General features: G+C 61.2%; 2 protein-coding genes across 5 annotated transcripts in view; one reads left to right on the top strand and one right to left on the bottom strand.

The window, feature by feature from the left end:
• On the top strand, positions 1 to 7,798 carry BTBD19 (BTB domain containing 19). 4 transcript variants are annotated; one of them, XM_032118103.1, is made up of 8 exons: positions 1 to 78; positions 2,432 to 2,669; positions 3,082 to 3,135; positions 4,646 to 4,705; positions 5,985 to 6,053; positions 6,377 to 6,508; positions 6,704 to 6,829; positions 6,957 to 7,798. In XM_032118103.1, exons 2-8 carry the CDS (start codon positions 2,439 to 2,441, stop codon positions 7,089 to 7,091), a joined length of 807 nt encoding a protein of 268 aa, XP_031973994.1. In that variant the 5' UTR covers positions 1 to 78; positions 2,432 to 2,438; the 3' UTR covers positions 7,092 to 7,798. The 4 variants fall into 4 exon arrangements, with proteins under 4 accessions (XP_031973994.1, XP_031973996.1, XP_031973992.1 ...); XM_032118101.1 differs by lacking the exon at positions 1 to 78 and adding an exon at positions 269 to 451; XM_032118102.1 differs by lacking the exons at positions 1 to 78; positions 3,082 to 3,135 and adding an exon at positions 269 to 451.
• Positions 7,767 to 21,690, bottom strand: part of PTCH2 (patched 2) — a 21,355-nt gene continuing 7,431 nt past the window's right edge. The window contains 22 exon segments of the mRNA XM_032118318.1: positions 7,767 to 9,169; positions 9,273 to 9,677; positions 9,821 to 10,066; positions 10,469 to 10,568; positions 10,838 to 10,980; positions 11,106 to 11,243; positions 11,747 to 12,030; positions 12,493 to 12,673; positions 12,762 to 12,904; positions 13,165 to 13,477; positions 13,565 to 13,970; positions 14,078 to 14,196; positions 14,276 to 14,401; positions 14,488 to 14,580; positions 14,704 to 14,859; positions 14,939 to 15,070; positions 15,298 to 15,445; positions 15,717 to 15,838; positions 15,932 to 16,127; positions 18,085 to 18,176; positions 18,418 to 18,487; positions 18,605 to 18,794. Coding sequence (XP_031974209.1) covers positions 9,273 to 9,677; positions 9,821 to 10,066; positions 10,469 to 10,568; positions 10,838 to 10,980; positions 11,106 to 11,243; positions 11,747 to 12,030; positions 12,493 to 12,673; positions 12,762 to 12,904; positions 13,165 to 13,477; positions 13,565 to 13,970; positions 14,078 to 14,196; positions 14,276 to 14,401; positions 14,488 to 14,580; positions 14,704 to 14,859; positions 14,939 to 15,070; positions 15,298 to 15,445; positions 15,717 to 15,838; positions 15,932 to 16,127; positions 18,085 to 18,176; positions 18,418 to 18,487; positions 18,605 to 18,794 — 3,803 coding nt within the window. The 3' untranslated portion in view covers positions 7,767 to 9,169.

Raw genomic sequence — 21,690 nt, forward strand, 5'->3', positions numbered from 1 at the left:
TCCCCGTGCCAGAGCCAAGCCATGAAACACGGCAAGGAATTCCACTCGCAGCAAGACGCAGCCCTGCTTCCCCATCCGGTGAGTGCCGGACGGAGCTGCCTCGGCGAGGTTGTGCTTCACGCCTCACTGTCCCATCGCTCCCTCCCACTGCCCCCCCGGCAGCCCGGCCTCCAGCTCCAGCGCTGCCTGCCAGGTTTCCCTAGCAATGGGCCGTGTCGTACGACGCAGCGTGCTGGCTTCCTCCCTGCGGCCTCCCCAGGCTGGCCGGCCTCCCGACAGCCTCCAGATTCCCTCCCGCCATCCTCCAGCCCCGTCCCGCCTGCCCGCACCGCCTTCCGCCGCCGCGCTCCCTGAGGCAGCCCATGGCCGGACCCTGCTCGGCGCGGCTGCAGGGCGACGTGGCCGCCTTCACCGCTGCCCTGCGCACCCTGGTCAACAACCCCCAGTTCAGGTGAGGGCCCGGGCCGTGCCGCCTCCCCCCAGCCACGCGGAACCCCGGCGGCTGCTCCGTGCTGTTTTCCCGCAGCCCCGAGCTCTCCCTCGGGGAGCCCCGGGCAGCTGGTGGGCCGACGTGGCTTGTGCGGCACTCCCCACACACCCGCATGACAACAGGAGTGCAGGGTTGCCCAGGTGTAGCCCACCCTGGACAACCATCATCTCTCAGGAGGAGGGAAAGTTCCCGGGTGTGCCCAGACCCCCTCTGTCCCTAGGCATGGTGCCAGCAGGGCAAGGCAGTGTCCCTGGATAAACCCTGTGCTGGAGCTCCTGCCCGAGCCAGGAATTGGGGTGCTGCATCCATTGAACTCCCCAGGGGCAGCTTCCTCCCTGCTCAGTTCCTCTCCCACCTGGCTTCATTGGTGCTTTACTCCAACCTCCCTGGAGGGCATTCGCCAGCCTAGCCATCCCTCCTCACAGGGTTTGGCATTCCTGCTACCTCTTGCCAGAGCAGGGAGCAGAGATGGAGATGCTGCCTTGGCTTCCCTCACCTCCATGGTATGTCCTGCCTGGCTGTAGTCCTCTTCGCCCGCTTCCTGCTGAGGCCTGCCCTGCCTATCTAAGGAACACCAGAGCTATCTAAGGAAATCCCCATTCCTGCTGAAATATTTGGCCACCCAGAAGAGAAATCCCAGTGAAAACCCCCCAGCCACAGCACCAGGCAGTGGGGGAGTGGCTGGCAGTGCCTGGTCATTCTCAGCCTACATCCTGCTGCTCGCATCTTGCAACTCGCAGCCCTTATCTAACGTCCTGCAATCTGCATCCTGCAACCTGAAATCTGTGTCTTCATCCATCTACTTCGTCCCACATCCTGCATGTTTTTTTCCTACAGTCTGTACCTCACAGCCTACACTCTGTAGCCTTTGTTCTGCATCCCACATCCTGCAACCTTCATCCCGCACCCATCCTGCAGCCTGTGTCCTGCATCCCAGACCTTGCATGCCATAATCACAGCTGGCATCCCACATCTCACAGCCTGTATCCTGCCCCTCTTGGCCTGTGGACCTCAACCACAGAACAGTTTATCACAGTCCCCTTTGCAGTAGCAGTCATGGAGGCCCCATCAGACTCTGCTCACACCACCCATCCTGCCCCAGCTGTGTGTCTCCTGGTAGACAATTGGGATGGCCCAGATATCCTTCTGGTGTGCACATCCACCTCCCTGTGGGGCACTCTGAGGGTCAGGCCATGGATTTGTGCATGTCTTCATGGCAGCCAGAATTTGGGTGGCACCTTCTGCTCATTGGCCTGCTGGGATGGAGGAAGGGACAAGGGGATGGATGGGCCATGGCCACAGGTGCACACATGCTGGAGACTCCCTCTCCTTTGCCTGCTTCCTTTCCCCTGATCTTGCCCCCCTTTCCTGGGGCCATGGAGCTGGGAAACCCTTTTAGGGAGAGGAGTGTTATAGGGGATCAGGGCAACAGGATGGGCTCTGTGCCCCAGTGTGTGCCACAGGCTGTCGTGCTGGGCCAGTGCCAGCCGTGCTGGCAGCTATGCCAGAGGCTTCGAATCCCTGAGATGATGAGTCAGTTCCCATGAGTCAAGGAGGCTGATCCCGGTGACAGCCACACTTGCCTTGGCTCCGCTGTGCCAAAAGAGAAAGTCACTTTCTCCAGCTGTCCTTGCCTTTCTCTGCCCTGCTCAGTGCCAGCACCCTGGGCTCTCTGTGGCAGTACCTAGGGCTCTCCGTGCTTGCCAGAGGACCTGTCTTGCTCACCTTGCCTGCAGCATTCAAATAACTGGAAAGAGCCACCAACAAGGTCTCTCCTCTGTGCACCTGTTGGGACAAACCCCTGGGTTAAAATTAAAGGGTACTGCCCCACTGCGACAGGCACTCAGCAGGTCCCTTCCTGTGTGCCCTGTCCCAGCCCAGGGCAGGCTGTGCCCTTGCTCTCCAGGCAGTGTGTCCCTCACAGTCCCCTCTCCCCCGCAGTGATGTGATGTTTGTGGTGGGCCGGGAGCAGCAGAAGGTGTTTGCGCACCGCTGTGTGCTGGCGTGCCGCTGCCAGGCATTCCGCGGGATGCTCAGCCAGGCGCCAGTGGGCAGCCAAGACTCCTCCAGCAGCGTCCCACCCCAGGGCCCCTTCATCCTGGGCAACGTGCAGCCTGAGGTCTTCCTGGCTGTTATTGAGTTCCTCTACACCAACAGTGTCACCCTCAACAGTCACATCGTGAGTGGGGATGGGGCTGGTGGGGGCGATGGACATGGGAGGGACAAGAGGGGGATGCAGGGGAAGGGGGTGCTTTGCAGCTCTGGGTGTGCTAAAGTTGGAGGAGATGGTCTGTGTGATGTTCTCTGGCTGGCTAACAGTGCAATGAATGTGTGGGGTCTCAACCCAGCACAGTGGGGTGTCCAGAGCACCTTGTCCCAGCCCTGGGACATCTGGCTGTGCACACCCTGGATGGTGGGAATGAGGACACCACAGCAGGAGACCTAAAGTTTTCTCCATGCAGCAGCCTTATCATCCATGCCCCACTCGAGAGCTCCCACGGAGGCAGGAGCACACCTGCCCTTTACCCTGGGCTGCTCTGCCCATCCATGCCCCTGCACACTGATGCTCACAAGGTCCCCCTTGCCTGCAGGCTCTGGAGGTGCTGACCTCATCAGTGGAGTACGGCTTGCAGGACCTGTGCAAGGTATGACCCTTAGGCTGGGGGCAGTGGTCCCTGAGTGTCCCCGGACTGGGCAGCACCCCAAGATGATCCCTGCGTGGCTGGTAGCTGGAGGTGCCTCTGAGGAAAGCACCATGGTGCATCATGCAGGCTTGGCCCTGCTTCTCGATCCTGGAAGGTCTCTCCAGTGGGATCCCCCTTGGGAGGGTGCAGCAGCGACTGGGAATCCCACAGGGGAATCCCGAGAAATCATGGGGAAGGACATGGAGTTTCACATCTCCTGCATAGCAGAGGTCAGAAGGAAAGCCCCTGTGCCATCGCCCACGCATGATCTCCGGTCATCTGACAGGATGATGCAGTTAAAGAGAGCCCTGATCCTTGGGCGCAGTCAGCACCCCAGCTGTGGTGCTGCCAAGGGGATGCTGCTTCGGGTGGGAAGGTTTAGGGAAGGCAGCAGGGAGCAGAGAGGAAGGGTGGGAGCTGGATGAGGAGGGGGCAGGGAGCTGGAGCAGCTCGGTGTTGGGGAGGACAGCCAGGCCACGTCATCAGCCTGATTCCTGAATTACAGCCTGGCTGTACACGTGACTTGCCATCTCACACCCAGAACTTCCCCTCCGTCCCTGTCGTGCCGGGAAAGTACCTCAGGAGCTGAGGAATCATGGGCTCCTCTCTGCCAGGGCAGTGGGATGGGACCTGTGGGAACAAGCTCAGCAAAAACCCAGATGTGGCACAGGGCTGTCAAACAGCTGTCTGGGCAGGGAAGGAATATAAGGGGTATAGCAGAAAGGGGGATCTAGTGCTCCTGTCACATGAGTCACATCCCCCCACCCAGCAAATGCATCCTGAGCGGGATGACCTGCATAGAGGAGGGATGGGAGGGAAAGGGGCTGACCAAGGACAGCTGGGGAAACCATGGCAGTGTGCCCAGCTGCAGGGTGACCTCATATCCCTCCTGCCAATGACTCAGGGCCCTTCTGCCCCATGTGCCAGCTTCTCCCTGCATGTCACATCCCCTTGGGTTTCCCAGAGATTCTGGTAGGCAGCTGAGATAGGCAGGAGAGATGTCCCACTCACTGATAAACATGCTGGTCTGGCTGCATCCCACCTGCATCATCCTTGTATGGGATGCAGCTGGAGATGCTGGTCCCCCAGCAGTCACAGCCAGAGCGCAGCTGGCAGGCAGGGCTGGGGCAAAGCTGAGGTCACTCAGTGCACTGCAGCTGGCACCAGGATTGTGCCCTGTGGCAGGACATAGATAGCATTTGTAGACAGGGTTTGGGGACCTGCCTGGGGCTGTCAGATTGGCTGGGTTTGGTCACATCAATCTTGGTCCCTGGCTCCATCAGTGGCCAAGCTGTCTGCCCACATCCACACTGCAAGACCTCATCCCACAGGCCATTGCTTATGAAACCCTTGAGGGGCTGGAGGTGCCACATTCCGTGTGCTGGGGGCTCAGGGGATGCTGACAGTTGTGTGGGCGGATGGCAGGGTTGTGTCCCTCCCTCTGCCCACCCTCTCTCTGTCTGCCTTCCAGCTCTGTGTCAAGTTCATCAAGGACACACTGAGTGTGGAGCAGGTCTGCGAGGCCCTGCAGGTGAGAGTGACACCAGAAGGGTCACAAAGGGTTAAAAATAACCTGTACAATTTTGGGGCAGGAGCAGACTTGACCCTCCTGTTCTCAGCTGGACAGTGGGCTGGATTTTCCATTCACCCCTCGCCTGGCAGCTGCCCTGCCAGCTCCCAGACCACTGGGATTATACCAGGGAAGCAAGGGACAGTGGGGCCACCAGAGCCTAGCAGAGAAGTGTCTTCACACTGCCCTGAGCAGGGCTGGCCAGAACTCCCCAGTGCTAGGGCTTTGTCATCATCTGCATGAAACTGGGAGGCACTGGGTTTTGGGGAGCCAGTCCCAAAACCCCTGCTGAGAGGTGAGGCACCTAAAAATAGCCTTGGGAAGATCCTAATGGCCCTGGCCATGCTACTTCGTGGGACCAAGGCTGCTCCCCTGAGAAGGGGGATTTGTTTCATCTCCCATGAGCTGAAACAATCTTGGGGTGAGGTGCCTGCCCCAGAACACAGAGCTCCAGCCAGATGTGATGCCAGACCACTGCGACATAAACAGAGCTAAAACTGGTCCAGAGGAAACAAAACAAGAAACCCCAAAACCCCAGAACAAAACAAACCTGAAGAAAACAGCTTGCCTTCCCTCCCCACTTACGTCAGTGCTGGTCCCCTGCTGTGGTGGAGGGGGAGGTGATGTTCACCCTGCCTGTGCTGGTCCCGAGTACCCCACACACTGCTGTGGGGGGTAGGGACATGCCCTCCTGGTAACCAGATGGGCCATGCCAGCCCTGGGACAAGCGTTGCTCAGTAGAGCCAGGAGAAAATGGGAACAACCCCAAATTCCTGCTGCAGTGAGGGATGGCAGCTGTGGGTCAGGCTGGGGCTGGCACCTCAGCTGGCCTGAGGCACTTGTGGGGGTGCTTTAAGCTGACCCTGTGCCCACACAAGGAGCACTGGGGACTGATGGTTTCACATGCCTGCAGTGTGACCTTGTGAGAACAACACCAGGGCCTCTCCCCCGCTGTGGGCTGTGTGATGTCCCTGAGCAGTGGTGGAAAATCACACGTGCTGCTGAGGGTGGGCCTGGGTGACCGTTGTGGGCGTTAGAGCCACCAGAACATTTGTTGTGGCGTAGGCCAGAAAAGGAGGGGACCTTGGCATCCGTTCCTCCCTACACTCTCACCATGGTACCCAACCCAGAGGGATGTCTGCCTCACCTGTGTCCCTGAGAGTGCCCATGTTTCTGTAGGGCTTTGGCAGGGAGTCCCTCCTGCCCTGGACCCCTTTGCAGTGTCTGTGTTGTCTCACAGGCTGCGGTGACCTATGGGCAGGTGGACCTCCAGCAGCACTGCCTGGCCTTCATCGAGGGCTGCACTGCGGTACGTGATGGGGGAGCATGGTGTGGGGTACCCCAGGGCATGGCGGGGCACGTGGCATGGAGAACACTGCATGAGGCGAGGGAGCAGGGCCCCTAAGGATGGGATGCCTGGAGGCTGGGAGGGGAGCAAAGGGTGTTTGGAGAGAAGATGCTGCATGACGGGCAGAGGCAGGCTGGGGGGTACTGGAGTGCCAGGGGATTGGAGTTTGGGTTGGGGAATGCTGGGGTGCCAGGCAGGGATTGCACCAGGATGTGTCTGATGGATGGGGGTGGTGGTTGTGTGGGGTCCTGGTTCCAGTGCCCGGTGTTGTGGTGTGCTGGCAGGCAGTGGTGCGGACACAGGGCTTCCGTGAGCTCTCCGACGTGGTGTTGGCGCGGGTGCTGCGCAGTGACCGCCTGGCTGTGGACGAGCTGGACCTGGTGCAGGCTGTGCGGGAGTGGGCACACGTCAGCTCGGTGAGTGTCGCACAAGCAGGGACCACCCAGGGGTGCCTGGGCCCCCACCAGCCTGGGCTGGGAATGTAGGCACCCTTCCCCTGAGCCCAGGGGTCTGTGATACACACAGAAGCTGTGTCACTCCCCCCAGACCCCTGCCTTCCTTGGTGCCCAGGACATCACCAGCCTCATCCCTCACATCCTGTTGTCTGACAGGCTGTCCTGGAGCGTCCGGTGCCAGAGGTGGCTGCCCTGCCCGTGAGGGAGCTGCGTCTGCCCTTGCTGGCACCCAGCGAACTGGTGACACTGGAGAGCTACAACCAGCAGGACCTCCTCATCCCGGTGAGCTGCTGACTGTTTGTAGGGTCTCCTGACTGACCTCCAGGGGCTGGAGGATGCTGCAGGATGGGCTGGGGAGGACCATGCTGTGGCCATGCTGATGCCCTCATCCCTCTCCCCATCCCCACAGGTGGAGAACATCGCGGCAGCCTGGCGTGCCCACACACTGAGGAAGGGCAGTGGGGTGCCCTCCCGCCTCTGCCGTCCCCGCCGGGGCACGCGGCCCCGTGACCATCACCGTCACCTCGAGCCACACGCCAAGTAGGAGCTGGCAACGAGTTTTGTCCAGCCCAGCCAGGGGCTCTGCAGCGGAGCAGGGTGTGGGGGCTGGGCACGGATGCTTCTGCGGCCAAGAGCATCGATAAGGTGCTTTGTCCCATGTCACAGCGTTAGGGCCAGGGCAGGATGCCTGGGTCACCCCAGAAAGTGATGTAGGGGCGGTGGGTAGGGTAGATCTGGGCTATGTGATGGGTGCAAGGACACTGCAGGCGGCCCAGGCAGTGACCCCAGGGTGTCGGGGCTGCAGGGATCCCTGCGGGATGGGGACCCAAGATGAGCTTCCCCTTCCCCGCGGCCGTGCTGCCCTCCCCCGGCAGCGGGGCCATGCTGCAGCGGGAGAGGGATCCGGCACCTGCCCGGGCAAGGGCACGGGGACCCTGGGGCTTGGAGGCGGGCAGGTAGGAGGGGACACACGGGCATCTTTGCACGCACCGCCGCACCGACAGGCTCCCATCCCCCGCGCCCCCCAAGCCCTGCCAGCAGGCCACACACACGTAGGACAGGCTGCCAGCCCCCCATGTGCCACACACACTCTACACACGGTGTGCAGCCCCCCCTTGTGCCCCCCATCGTGTGTGTGCTCACAGAGCTGGGTCTGTCTCAAGCACACATACCCCCCTTCCAGCTGTGTTCCCCAGGAGAAAGGGCCGGACACAGCAAGTAATTTATATATAATATATATATTTACTCTTTAAAAATAAACCTTCGGTCCCCACTACCGCCTGTACAAACTACAAAAATAAACCTTTGCTCTTTTTGATATAAATAACTTAGATGGCGTGTTGGGGGGGAAGGGCTGCCCGCCGTGCCCACGCCTGGCACGGGGACAGGGTCCCCAAGGCCACCCCTGCTCAGCGGCAGTGTTGGGGGTCTGGGGGGGCTGGGGCCGCAGGCACAGCAAACACCGCTGGAGTTAAAGTGCTGGGTAACGGCGCGGACGGTGCCCGGGATGGGGACGGGGACGGGGACAGGGGCTGGCTGCAGGGACAGCCCCGTTGCACGGGGACACGGTGAGAAATACGGTTTCCCAGCAAGATGTGCCTGGTGGCACCGTGGGAGCCCACATCAGCGTGCACTGTCCTGTGCGTGCTCAAGCCTGTGCCATCCCCTGGGCAGAGCACGAGTGTGACACGGGGGGGCTGTGATCATGGGACAGCTCAGGGGCTTGGCGCAGCAAGGACCACTCCAAGGATCTCCCCCTTCCAAAACCCCGCCTGTGCTTTGGGGAGCAACAGGCTCCCTTTCTCCACTGTGGCACATCCATGATCTCCAGCCTTCCCATCCTTGCCGCTGGGGAAACTGAGGCACGGACTAGCATGTTGGAAGGGGTGAGCTGCCCGTGGAGTGGGAGCACGAACAGGTCTGTGCCCCTGGGTTCCTGCTGCCTCCAGTGGGCAAAGGGTCTGCCCGCTCCCTGCCTGCACCCTGGGCAGCCAGGCGAGGCTGTAGGCTGAGAAATAAATCTTTTAAAATAAGCTTAAAAATATATATCTCTCTATAGATAGTTTCCCTTTGCAATAAATAAAGGTGAGGGTGCCCACCCCAGGCCTTGCCCATGGCATGCCAGGGCATAGCTGGCTCTGGGGCTGCCCCCTTATCGGGACAGGGGGCATCAGGGCACCCTGTTGGGGTACCCCAGCTCATGGCCCGGGATGGGTGGTCCCGGGAGGAGGTGATGGGGAGCAGGCAGTGACCCCACAGAGGGGGAGCTGGCATGGCACCAAGTCCACCTTGCCAGCAGCTCCAGAAACAGAGGGGGGAGTTAGTGCTTCCATTTCTGGGGGGCAACAAGCCCAGGGCAGGATAACCCCAAGCCCTGGGTGACGAGACATGGCACCAACGGTACAGCCTCAGGTGAGGGACACGTGGGCACGGCGTGGCCTGCACACAGCTTGCATAGAAGTGCCAGCCTGCCCTGCCAAGCCCCGGTGCAGGGTGCAGGGGGGCCGGTCCTCCTCGGCCAAGACCGCTCCGGCAATTAGCAGCACGACGCGGGCGACCCCGCTCTGCACCCTCCTGTGCCCACCGGGTGCTGGGGAGATGCTCTGCCCAGGAACCAGCAATCTGCAGGGAGAGAGATTCGGGAGGTCACTTGGATCCCTCCATACCCAGCTCACACCCCCACGCTGCCATACACCAGCCCTGGGTAGGGTGTCCCCAAGCTCACCTAGCGCCGGGCACCTGCCCCGTGGTGTCCCATGTTCTGCATCTCAAAGGTGTCAGGCACAGCAGTGCCACTGGTGCTGGGCTCGTCCAGGCAGTCCCGCTCACTGCTGGTGAAGCCCTCAGGGCTGAAGTTGGGGTAGGAGCCAGGCAGTGTGGGGTGTAGGGCCACCGTCACCGATGCAGTGGCCGTGACGGTGGTGTAGCTGCCGGCAGGACCCTGCAGGTGGGTGCTGTAGGTGGGCAGGGCTGCAGGGGGGGCTGGCCGGGTGCCTGGCGGGCCGGGCTGCGGGTGCTCTCGGGGCAGTGTGGTGCACGGCTCCCCGAAGGGCAGGGGGGCTGCAGGCTGAGGGCCAGAAGCCTCTTTCTTCGCCTGAACCTCCAGGCTGTCCTTGTAGGGCTTCAGCACCTGGAGGGGGAACGTGAAGCATGAGGATGAATGTGAGCATCCCTCTGGCAACACCACCAGCCCCTGTCCCCCAGCTCTATCCATGACCCTCTCCCTGGGGATGCAGGGGAGCTGGCAATGCCACAATGGGCAGAGACACTCACGGTGATGCGGGGGAAGCTGGGGTCCTTGCCAGCCTCCAGTAGGATGTGTGCCGGGGCAGGGGGCACGATGAAGGGTCCCCGTGGGCTGCCTGGCCCCACGCTCTCCGTGTAGTGCTCTGTGTCCGAGGCCTCAGGGAAGGTGGCGGGCCAGGCTGGAGCGCGCCGGACATACATTGCCCCAGGGCCCAGGCATGGGGGTACCGACTCCAGTGGGGGTAGGCAGGGGCCATTATCCACCAGGGATGCCTGGGGAGAGAAGACAGGTCAGAGGAGCCAGGGACAGAGGAGTATGGAGAAGTAGGGAGTATGGGTTGATGTGAGGATGGGGATGCAGGTGATACCAGGTGAAGCAGGGATGGGGTCAAATGGATCAGGGAGGGATGGGGGAAGTTGAGTGTGGGATGGGGCCGGAATAGGGTCAGGTAGGTATGGGGCAAGTAGGATATGGGTCAGAGAAAGGATTAGGTAAAGGAGGGATGGTACCGGGCAATGGAAGGACTGAGGTGGGTTCGAGATGAGGTTGGGACTGGACAAGGCAAAGATGGATAAAGGGTGAAAGGTGTGCAGGGAGAGGGGCAATGGGGGATGGAGAGAGGTGGGTACAGGGTTGGAAGGACCAGGGAGAGGCAGAATGGAGGGGTCTTGTACCTCAGGGGGTGGCCCGATGACAGAGAGCAGGACGGGCAGAAGCACCAGCCCATTGAGCAGCCCCAGCAGCGTCAGGATGGTCAGCACCGCAAAGAAATACCTGATGGGGCCACAGGCACATGGGGTAAGCAGGCACAGCCATCATGAACCACATCCTATCCCAAATATGGCTTCCCATGCCACACACCCTGGCCCTGCCATGTCTCCCCCAGCCTCCAGGCAAGATGGAATGGAAGTCCCCAGCAAGACATCCTCCCCAGCTGCCCCACATCCCCACCACCAGACGGGAGGCCGCCCCACCTACCAGCCCCCACTGCCAAGGCTTTTGTCAGGCAGCAAGTGGCTGGTTTATCTTTCTTCAGTGCTCACCTCATGATGAAGTCAAACTCAGAACCAGCCAGCATGAGGACACCCAGGAGGGTGGAGACAGCACCATCCATCACAGGGGCAAAAGTGTGCTCCAGTGCTGCGGCTGAGCGCACGTTCCTGCTCCCCGCAGCTGTCAGGAATCCCTGAGTGGGATGGAAATGTCATGCAGGGCTGTCCCCGTGTGCCACCCATGATGGGCCATCCATCAGCACATGGCCAAGGGGATGAGGGTGCCAGGGAGTGGAAACTGGGATCTGCCTGTGCTCACCAGGGCCACGTGGACTGTAAACTCCACACCAATGCCCACCGAGGCGATGAGGATGACCACGGGGATGGCGCTCAGCTTGATGCCCATCAGCCCCATGATGCCAAACAATTCCACAGCCATCATGGCCAGGATGGAGACCTGGAGGGTGGTGGGGTCAGTGAGGGATGGCTTTGACTGGCTGTCCCCTCTCCCTGGCAAACCTGATCCTACTCCATATAGGGCAGCCTCACCTCACTGACCCTTTTCCCTCTATTTGGGGTGTCCTTCTGTCCCATTTTCTGGGCATAGCCCTCACCCTGCTCTGCATGGATGTCATCAAACCCCTGCCCACTACACACATTTCCTTCATAAGGGGTTCCCTGACCCCTCCCTATGGGTGTTCCCCTCACATTCTTCTACCTGGATGTATCCAGGGCCCCCTGTTCCCTTCGTCGATGATATAACTGATCCCTCCATACAGAGTCCTCCACCTACTGCCACTCCCATATGGGCATCCCTTCCCCCCAGGGTGCTCCTGCCCACTCCATCACCCAATTCCCATGAAGCAGGTACTCAGGGACACTCAGCAGGATGGGAGAAAGGCTGGATGCCCCCGACCCCACCCATCAGGACCATCCCCATGCATCAGGGTGCGTACTCACGATGATGCCGGCGGTCCAGGGGTTGAGCAGCAGCAGGGCGCAGACGAAGAAGGTGCAGGCCAGCAGGATGCTGATGGCCAGCAGGAACCAGTGCCGCAGGCCAATGTACTGCTCCCAGAAGAGGAAGGGGTAGCCACTGGGGTAGCTCAGCACGCCGTGGCGCTGGGCAGCCTCTCGGCAGATGGCCCGTACGCTCTCAATTGCCTCCACAAAGTCAGATGTGCGACGCAGCCCGCTCAGGTAGAAAGGGAACTGGGCGAACTCCAGTGGCTGGGCTGCTGGGACTGGTGAGGAAATCACAGGCAGTATGAGGGTACAGGCAGTATGGGTGTACAGGCAGCACGAGAGCACCACAGTCACACCAGCCTGAGTGCAGCTTGGGCAGCCTGATGCCTGGCTGGGTAACACAGGCCTGGGGAGTGTGTAGGGAACAGACTGGGGTCAAGGTGGAGGGCATTTCTCTGCCTGCAGGATTTTTGTGCATTAGCAGCTTACTCTTTGTAGTGAGATGCTCATGGGCTGGAGCAGGGGTATGTTGCTAAGGGCACAGGGAATTTATGGTGGGATGCTCGGGGCGTGGGGTGCAGGAGGACGAAGGTGAAGCATGTGGAAGCAAGGCAGTTTACCTGATGGAGTAAGGGATGTGGGGGGTTTCCCTTCAGGGCAAAAAGGTGTAGGGAGTGGGGTACTCTGCAGGAGGATGCTGGGGGCAGAGGGGCACTGGGGAGCCCAACATGCTCACTCACTTCGCAGATTCTCGCCCGTGGTGTCGTACTTGTCATGAATCCACTCAGGGGGTGGGGGGTAGAAGTTGGCCTGGGAGGCGGCAAAGCCCAGGGGGTCGTTGCTGGCCCACACTGTCAGGCAGATGTAGAAGGTGTCAGGGGGGATGATGCCATTCTCGTCCACCAGCCGCCGCGTGGTCAGCTACAGGAAAGACCAGGAGCGGGCATGAGCTGGGCAGCTGGGGTGGAGTCATCCCCAGCCCAGTCAGCCCAGCCCTGTCACTACTCACCTGATTGAAGTTGAAGGGCTCCTTCTTGTTGCCAGTCTGGATGAGGAGCTTGTAGGCCAGTGCCCCATCCTCGGAGCCGTTGCGGTAGCTGTCATGGGTGATGCGCCCGGCCTGCCAGTCCCTGTCGAAGGTGGCCTGGAGCCCTGGGGATGCAGCATGGGGGATGAGTATCCCTGGGGACACACCACCCTGCACACCACCCCATGTGACCCAGGGAGTGTGGTGCCAGAGGGGTGGGCACACAGAAACCCCAGGGCTCAGCTTCCAGTGCTGGGCACCTTGGGACCACACTCCCCAGGGTACTGCACACAAGGGAAGGCATTCCCAGGCCAGTGGGGAGCATGCAGGCTGGGGAAAGGACTGTCAGGCAGGGGAGGTCATGGAGAAGAGGCATGTCCCTCACCTCGTAGCCAGTCCTGGAAGTAATGGAGCCACATTTTGGGCAGGTCGCGGTTGCCCTCCCGCACCACGTACTTGACAGTGCTGAAGGCCTGGTGCAGACTCAGCAGGGCAGCCTGGGCACCCGGGTAATGGAAGCCACCCTTAGTGACAATGAACATGTTGTAGAAGGAGAAGTACTTGAACTGGGCCGAGATGAAAGCGTGTGCCTTGGTGTCCCGTGGCACGATGTCCGTCAGGTAGAGGCCATCATGCACCATGGTGGTGCCGTAGAGGCTCAGTCCCAGCAGTGCCAGGAACAGCACCACCACTACCGCCTGTGGGGACAGAAGGCGGGTCAGGCAGGATCCTGTGCCACCCACCTGCTTTGAGTGGCACCACCACCAGGGCCGCCCCCACCTCACCTTGGTCCGGGTGCGCAGGAGGAGCGGGGCGTACTTCTCCCGGGCAAAGTCAGCGAGGCTCCAGCGACAGAAGGGCAGGGGGACACACTCCCGCCTGCCCTTGGCCTCATCCAGCTGGGACAGCAGATCCCGGGTGGAGCTGGATGGGGCGAAGACCTGCGAGCCCAAGGGGTCAGTGTGCGGCAGGAGGACAGCAGGTGAGGTGCACACCTGGGAGGTGGGTGGCAGGACGGTGACAATGTGGTGGCCTGAGGGGTCACACCGGGTGAAGGCTTGCACAGTGGTGGTGATCTGGGTGCTGGTGGCCATGCCAGGGTGCCCATAAGGAGACGGGTGGCAAGCATGGTTGTCGTTGGCGTCAGCAAGCTCTTGGGGCTGGATCTGGATGACCCGTGAGGAGCAAGGGCTGCATGGAGAGAGTGAAGGAGCAGAGAGAGAAGGAGATGTTTAGTCACCCCAGTGACAGAGGGAACACTGGGGTCAGACCCATCCCAGCCAGCCTGGTGCTGGTACCTGTAGAAGCAGCAGAGGATGTCAAGCCGGCGTTTCTCCCGGCGGTGCAGGTCCAGGCTCAGGATAGCAGGGAAAACAAAGAGCACCATGGCGAAGTTGAACACCACAACCACTGCAGCCTGCAGGTATTGGGGGACACACATCAGAGCAGAGTCCGGTCATCCTTTCCCATCCCCTGGAAAGGGACCATGGCTCTACCTGGAGAGAGAAGGCACGCAGGGCAGGGATAGGCACCAGGGCTGCCATGAAGAAGGCGATCATGTTGCTGACAGAGGTGAGAGTCACACTGGTCCCTGTGCGCTTCAGACACTCGCCCGTCCGCTCCTGCAGGGACAGAGAAGGCGTGGTGAGAGGGACCATAGGGAGGCAGGAGGAAGCCAAGAAGCCCCCGGGCAGTGCTCAGTGCTCACCTTGAATGGGATGTGCTGGCTCGTCTCAGTAAAGGCGTGAGCCAAGAGGAACATGTCATCCACCCCAATGCCGAGGGCCAGGAAGGGCAGGACCTGCCACAGAGCAGTTGGTATCAGTAGAGGGACATGGCCACCATTTGAGAGGAGACTTGACTACCCCAGAGCCCCCAGGGTCCTGCCCACCTCACAGTACCCAGCTCTTCCCCCAGCACATACCTGGGTGGTGGCTGCATTGAAGGAGATGCCCAGCAGTGAGCAAAGCCCCAGGCCAGAGGCAACGGAGAGAGCCACAAGCAGGACCCCAGCCAGGCCCACAGCCCCTTGGGACTTGGAGCAGTCCCACCGCAGCATGGTGACACAGGCATAGGCCAGCTGGAAGAGCAGAGTGGGTTAGCAGGGAGAGGGGGGCGGTGGAGGGCTGGCGGAGGACTGAGAGAAGGGGCACACGCACCATGAGGAGGTAGCCCCCAGCCACCCGGATGACGCTGACGTCAGAGAAGGACTTCATGATGTCGTTGAGCGTGGTGGTGGAGAAAGCGTGGACGCTCTGTGTGGCGTTGGGAGGGATGGAGTCCTGTGCCAGCTGCCAGAGGTGCACCCCATTAGAGGAGTCAGGACCCCCCTGCTCTACAGTACACCCGCCCCAGAGCCATTCAGGGTGTCAGCATCGCCACTGACAGTCCCCAGGGACCCACCGGACCACAAGAGAGTGCCAGGACCTGTGGCCACATGAAAACCTGGGCACAGAGGGACGCCATGCACAGGCTCACTCCTGCCCAGCCCCATGTGGGGGCTGTTCCTGGTGCTCACCTCCACAAATTTCCTCTGCCAGGCCTCCAGGATGGCTCCTGCCTTCTCCTCGCTCCAGCTGATGTCATGGATCTCGTAGTCATCCTTGAAGTGCTCATAGAGCTGCCGGGGGCTCATGAGGAGGAACATGGTCTGCAGGGCCTCGGCGCTGGGGGACAGGCACGCACCTCGCTGGGACCGGCTGCAGCGCCCCAGGATGCAGGAATGGGTCCATCCCCCACCCCACAGCACCCATCCCCATCACAGACACCCAGGAGAGGACCCAGGCATCCTGCCCCCCTGCCCGGCCTTGCTCCAAAGTGCTGCCTTGCTCACTGGCCCCACACATCAACCTCCCAGACAGCCCCACAGCCCCTCCTGCAGCCAGGGCAGGTGTCCTGCCCTGTGCCTGGGGATGCCCACACCACAGCAGCTCTCACCGTAGCAGCTTGCCCTGGGAGTCTTTGGTTGTGCCGCCTAAAATCAGCTCCTGCTGCCAGCGCATGAACTTCCTGGAGAAGCCGTGGCAGCCCCCCGAGAGTTCAGCTGGGATGTCGGGGCTCTGCAGGTGGAGGGGAGGTGTCAGGATCGTGGGGCAGGCAGGAGAGCAGTAATCCCCCACACCCAATGCTGGTCCTCATGGACTGTGACCCACCTGCTGGCTCTGCTTGTTGGGGGCACTGGGGGGACATTGGGGGTCCTGGGGGTCCAGGCAGGGCCGCTCCATGTAAGCCTGTCCCACCTCTGCCTTGTCTAGCAGCTCTTTGAAGCCTTCCAAGGATGTGAACTGCCCCAGCTCCTCCATCAGCTGCAGAGGGTCCAGGTTGCTCCACTGGATGTCTGGGCGGCCCCTGGGCAGAGAGCAGCACTGGGGTCATGGGGGATGCCAAAACCACATGCAGTACCACCACCACCGTTGCCAACCCATCCTGTGGATGCTGGGGGTGCCCTCAAACGCAGGATGTGAGGATGCAGATGAGCAGCATCAGTCTCCAGCGCATCCCTTACCCCCTCCCGGGGCCGCCCACAGCATCCCCCGTGCCCTGTGCGCCGCAGCGGGCCATGCCCCGAGTCAAGTAGCGTGCCTGATCCTGTTAGTCCGGGACAAAGCGGGGGGAGCCGGCCCTGCTGCCTGGCCCCGCTTTGTGTGAGCAGTCAGGCCGATTACTGCCCGTGGGCTAACATCTTGATAGAGGGGAGCAGGCAGGCAATAGCTCCTGGTATCCCTTACAGCCTTTCCTGCCATTTTTCCCCAGGCTGGAGTTTGAGGCTCAGCAGAGGTCCTGGGGGCTCAGCACAGTGCTGGGTGTGGAGTAGGTTCTTGGAGGTCCAGCACGACCCCACGGGACTTGGATACCCAGGAAAAGGGTTTTTCCCATTGCCTGCAGATGCTCTGCTCCCTCCACCCCAGCCTGGGGAGCTGGGGGCCAGCTTCCAGCCTCACTTGGCTTCTTTTTTAGGACAGAAAGGACACACAAAAAAGCCAATAACCCAGCCCAGTGCTCCAAAGAGGGGAAGAAAAAGCCCCGAGCAAGTGTGGGCTCTGGGGAGAAACACAGCCTAATAATTCATGAAGGCTGGCTGGGCCAGAGCCGGCCGCTCGAGATTCCCACATACCAACCGGAGCTGCTGCTGCTTCCAAAGAGAGCCCCTTTTATCTGCTTTCGCTTGCTTCACTGAGCCAGGGCAAATCCCTTTGTCTTTCCATAGATTGCTGCTCTTTGTTCTCCCAGCTCCCGCCCCGCTCACCCCTCGGCGTTAAAAAGGGGGACGAGTCCCCATGGGCTGGCCGGCACTCAGCCGGGGTGCCCGCCCGGGCACCCGTTCACTCGGCTTCGAGGAGAGTTGAGTCCCATCGCTGCTCTGGTGCCACCCTGCTTGCCATGTACCCCAGGCCCAGGACGCTGCCCACCCTGGCAGGCAATGCCACCAGCATCCCGTTGGGCACAGACACCCCAGCCCCACTTGCTCCTGCTCCCTGCAGTTCCCCAGCTTGGGATGGGGAGAACCTGAGGTGTTGGGGGGGCAAAACCAGCCCCCTAGTCCTGGCTGGGGATGCTGCGGCCCCTTTCCCCTCCTCCCGTCCGCAGCAGCCTGAATAAGGCCACTATTTCATCTATTTGGCAAGGGGCAGCTTTCAGAGCAGCATTAGCATGAGAAAGCACAGGGCTGCGTTTACTGACAATGCACAAGCCGCCCCAGCTCTCCCGGACAAACACACCCGTAAACAGAAGGAATGTGGGGGAGGCTCCCCTGGCCCAGCCCGGGGTCCCCAGCCCCACCACCGTGGTGCGAGGAGCTGGCTGGGAGTCACTCGCCACCCAGCCCAGGAACTCTGTGCCCTCCGCACCCCTGGACACAGCTCAGGAGTGTGGGTGCCCCCTCACAATCGTGGCACCCACAAAGCACTGCCAGGGGCAGGAGAGCAGCCTCAGGGACTGCCTGCAGCACAGCCACTGTCTCTGCATCCCCATCCCTGGCTGGTGGGAAAGCACGGCATGGCAGGGATGGGCAGCTCCTGCCTGTGGGCTGCAGCCCCCCTGCAGCAGTGCAGCCCTACCTGTGCCACCGAAGCCAGGCAGGGGAGGACAGGGACCCGTCCCCAGGGTGTTGACCCAGCAGGACAGCAATGGTGGTGGGACCAACCTAGGGCTGAGCAGGACAAGCTGCAGCAGCACTGAGGCACCTTAGAGCAGGCAGAGCCAAGCTGCAAAGGGAGGTCAAGCACAGCCCCTTGGCAGCATCCCCAGCTCCTGCTCCCACCCATGGCCCTCTCATGCCTCAGGACAGTGCCACACACACACTCACGGGAGATAGGCTGAGCCTCCCTGCAGCTTGGAGCCTTCCCAGAAGCAGTCCAGTGGTGTCAGGATCACACAGGGGAACAGCTTCTCTATCATCTGTAGGAGGAGATGCAAGGGGTCAGCAGGGAGGGATCAGATCCCCCAGTCTCCCCCAGCCTTGCTGGGCCTCCCAGACCTGGGTCTTCCCACATCCAGCCAGCAGTGCTTTCACAGCACCTGGGGCTGACAAGCCCTGTCCCCACCACAGCCCGTCCACTGCCATTCTTTGATGGACTGATCCCGTGGGTCAACAGCCACCCCCAGGGGCTCCGGGGGGCCATCCGTGACCAGCACTTACCCTCTCGATCATGCCGTTCTCAATGATGGGGACGCCCGACTTGTAGCAGATCTTGTTCAAATCCCACGATCTGGAAAGGCAGAAGGAGGAGCTGAGAATGGGCATATCCCACTGGGGACATGACAAAGGGTAGGGGGATGTGCGGGCACGGCGGGGGTCCCCGTCCCCCATCTGGAGCCGGACTCACTTTCCGTACAGTGAGACTTGAACCTTGCTGGCAGCCAGGGCCGCCTCGAGGTGGAGCTGCAGGGCCTCCTGCGTCAGGATGTTATCCCCATCCCTCTTCGGGGTCTGGATCAACATCTGGGAGGTGTAGACGGACTCCTCGCCCAACTTCTCCTTGGTGTAGCGCAGCTCCTGGCTCACACGGCTGCCCGCTGTGGAGGGGACCATGATGTGCCCTGTCAGTGCCAGGGCAGGCAGAGCCCCCATCCCACCAATTTGTCCTGCCCACTAGCAGGGAATGGGACGAGCAGAATCAAGGCCGCGCAGCATCAGATGGTGCCACATTAACTCACAGGGGCTTCTTGGTGTGGGGTTCCCCAATTGCTGCATCCTCTGGGTGCTCACACCCAAGGGATCCAAACAGGGACCACCTGAGGACACACTGGACCAGGCATCCCCCTTCCCACCAACACAGTACCCAGCACCTGAACAGCTTGTTGAGTTTGCTTTTCCCAGGAAAAATCCACAGACAGATGATTGGTGAAGCAGAGCAGACCCAACCTGCCCACTCCCACCTGTGCACTGTGGTGGGTGCTGCAGACGCCCAAAACCAGCCCACAACATAGGAAGCAAAAATGGGGGCACCCCAAGCTAGCCCAGCTCCTGCATGGCACCCCAAGGCAGGCCGGGAATGAGTATAGGGAGAGGCAGGCACCCCAAAGTCGTTGCAGGTGAAGGCTGCCCCACGAGAGGTTTGGGGACAGGGGAGAGAGGTGGTGCTGGGGACATCACTCTTCCCTGCCAAGGCTCTGGGATGTGTTCCCCTTCAGCAGCAGGAGAGCTCCAAGCACAGCAGGGCCAAGGTTTCCGGCTGAAGCCGCCGACTTCATTTGTGGCTGCCTCGGCGTGGAAGAGGAATCCCCTCCCAGCCAGCGTGGCTGGGGCTGGGACCAAACCCTGCATGGCATTTTGTGTGGCTGAGCACCATCCCGGGGACAGTTGTCCCCATCCCCTTCGAATGCGGGGCTCCCATCCCTCCTGGCGTAGCAAAGGGGAGACAACACAGCCCGGAGGAGGGTGGGAAGTGGATCCTGAGACCCCTCCCAAGTGCAGCACTTGGCTGCCCTGCTCCCAGCCCCCTGCCCAGGGTGGGAGGGATGCTGCCCTGGCACATCTGGGGTGTAGCCTCCATCCCAGTGCCACCCACTGGAGTACCCCAGGATGCCCAGCATGGGATGCATCTCAAGGCAGTGCTGCTGGCAGGGGCGAGGCCAGCTCCTGCCCAGCCCCAGGAAAGCGGGGGGAGGTCACGATTCATCTGCACCAGGACGCTCCCTCAGCAAGAGGCGGGGGCCCCGGCGGGCCTGGCCCCCCGCCAGCACCGAGGAGGCCATAGTGAGACCGCAAATAAGGAGCAGAATCTTCCCTTTTAATGACTTATTATATGGGTTGGTGTTTTGGTTTTTTTTTTTTCCCCCTGCTTTTTGGGAACGGGGAGGGCAAAGCATCTTTATTGTTCCTGGCTGGGCCAGGGAGCAGCTGGTGTCCATCAGATGCCAGTTGGGATAGAGGTTGTGCCAGGGACAGGGAGGGGGGGACATGGCCGCGGCTTTTGTGTGTGTGTCAGAGGGGATAGCAGCACCCAGGGTGAGGGGACGAGGACACAGGGAGGGTGGGTGTCGGGGCGGGGGGGGGGGAGGGGGGGAAGCGGGACGCCCATCCCGTTCCCAGCAGGCTGGGAGGTCGGGCAGGAGGTGCGCCAGGCTGCTCTGATCTCAGCCATGCCACCCACGCCGAACCCGGGCGGGAGGTGGGACACAGCGATGAGGGGGTGCCCAACAGCGCTGCTGCTCCCGGGGGATGCATCCTGCTACGCCCTGCCGGCATCTCCGCCCAGCGCGGCTGCGGGAGGAGCCACACATCTGCAAGCATGGGGTGGGGGCGAGCCCCCCGAAAAATTAAAGAGAGAAAAAAAAAAAAATAAAAAAGAGAGAGAAAATAAAAAGCCGTCCCTTGTAATTAGTGTTAATTTGGAACAGGGCACTTCGAGCCGTCAGCAAGCTTCAAAGGCCGTGAGGAAGCCTCAAATTCCAACACCCTAATTAACCAAAGAGCAACATGAAAAGACAAGGCAGCGCACACAGGGCTGCCAAGGACACTTCAAACGGGCGCGCGCCCGCCGGCCGGCCAGCCCGGGAGCGGGGCGAGACGCCCCACGCCGCACGCAGCCCCCCGGCCCGGGAGGAGGCTGGGGGGGCACCCCGATACCAACAATGAGCACGTTAATGAGGAACTGTATGTAAAATCTTCATTTTTTCGTTGTTGTTGCTGTGTTGTTGTTTTGTTGTTGTTGTTGTTGTTGTTGTTTTGTTGGTTTTTTTTAAATTCCCATTAACAAAGGGAGCCCTTGGCTTTTTCATGCAAAGGGCTCTCTGGTTCCAATCAGGCGTCCGGTCCTGCTTACTAACAGCCTGCTCTGCTCCCCGACAGGGTTTGGCTTCACTGCCCTGGACCGCCACATCCCCCCGAAATCCCACAGCAGGGCTTGGGGGCAGGACAGTGCCCCGAGGCAGTCATGCCCTGCAGGAGCATCCTCGCTGGGGTGGGCACTGCTCCTTGGTACCACTGGCTGAGGGTTTCATGCTGGGGGGGTCATGGGGTGCAGGCTCAGAGCAGTTCAGGCTGGACGGTGTATTGGGACCCTATGCCCACTTGCACTCCAAACAGCCGGGGTGCAGAGCAGGCTCCTCCTGTGCCCAAGCAGGGAGAGTGGATGCCAAGGATGGGACAGGGTCCCTGGCAGCGAGGGCGGCTGCGTGTGCGGCTGCCTCCCATCCACAGGCCACGCGGGGGGAGCCCTCCCCATAATTACAGCATCCGCCACAAAATTATAGAGCAGGGCCGGAGCCTCCCTGCCCCCTTCCCGGCCACCCTGCCTGAGCCATTCCCCTGCCACTGCTCCCTAAACCCTCCTGGCACAGGACCCACAGCAGGCACTGCAGCCAGCTCACTCTCACACAGTGGGACCAACTTGTGCCCTCAGCTGCTCCAGCCAAGACAGAGCTTCAGCCCCTGTGTTGCCCCCCTGCCCTGGAGGCTCATTCCACA

Source organism: Corvus moneduloides, chromosome 9, assembly GCF_009650955.1.
Source record: "Corvus moneduloides isolate bCorMon1 chromosome 9, bCorMon1.pri, whole genome shotgun sequence".
Lineage (NCBI taxonomy): Eukaryota > Metazoa > Chordata > Aves > Passeriformes > Corvidae > Corvus > Corvus moneduloides.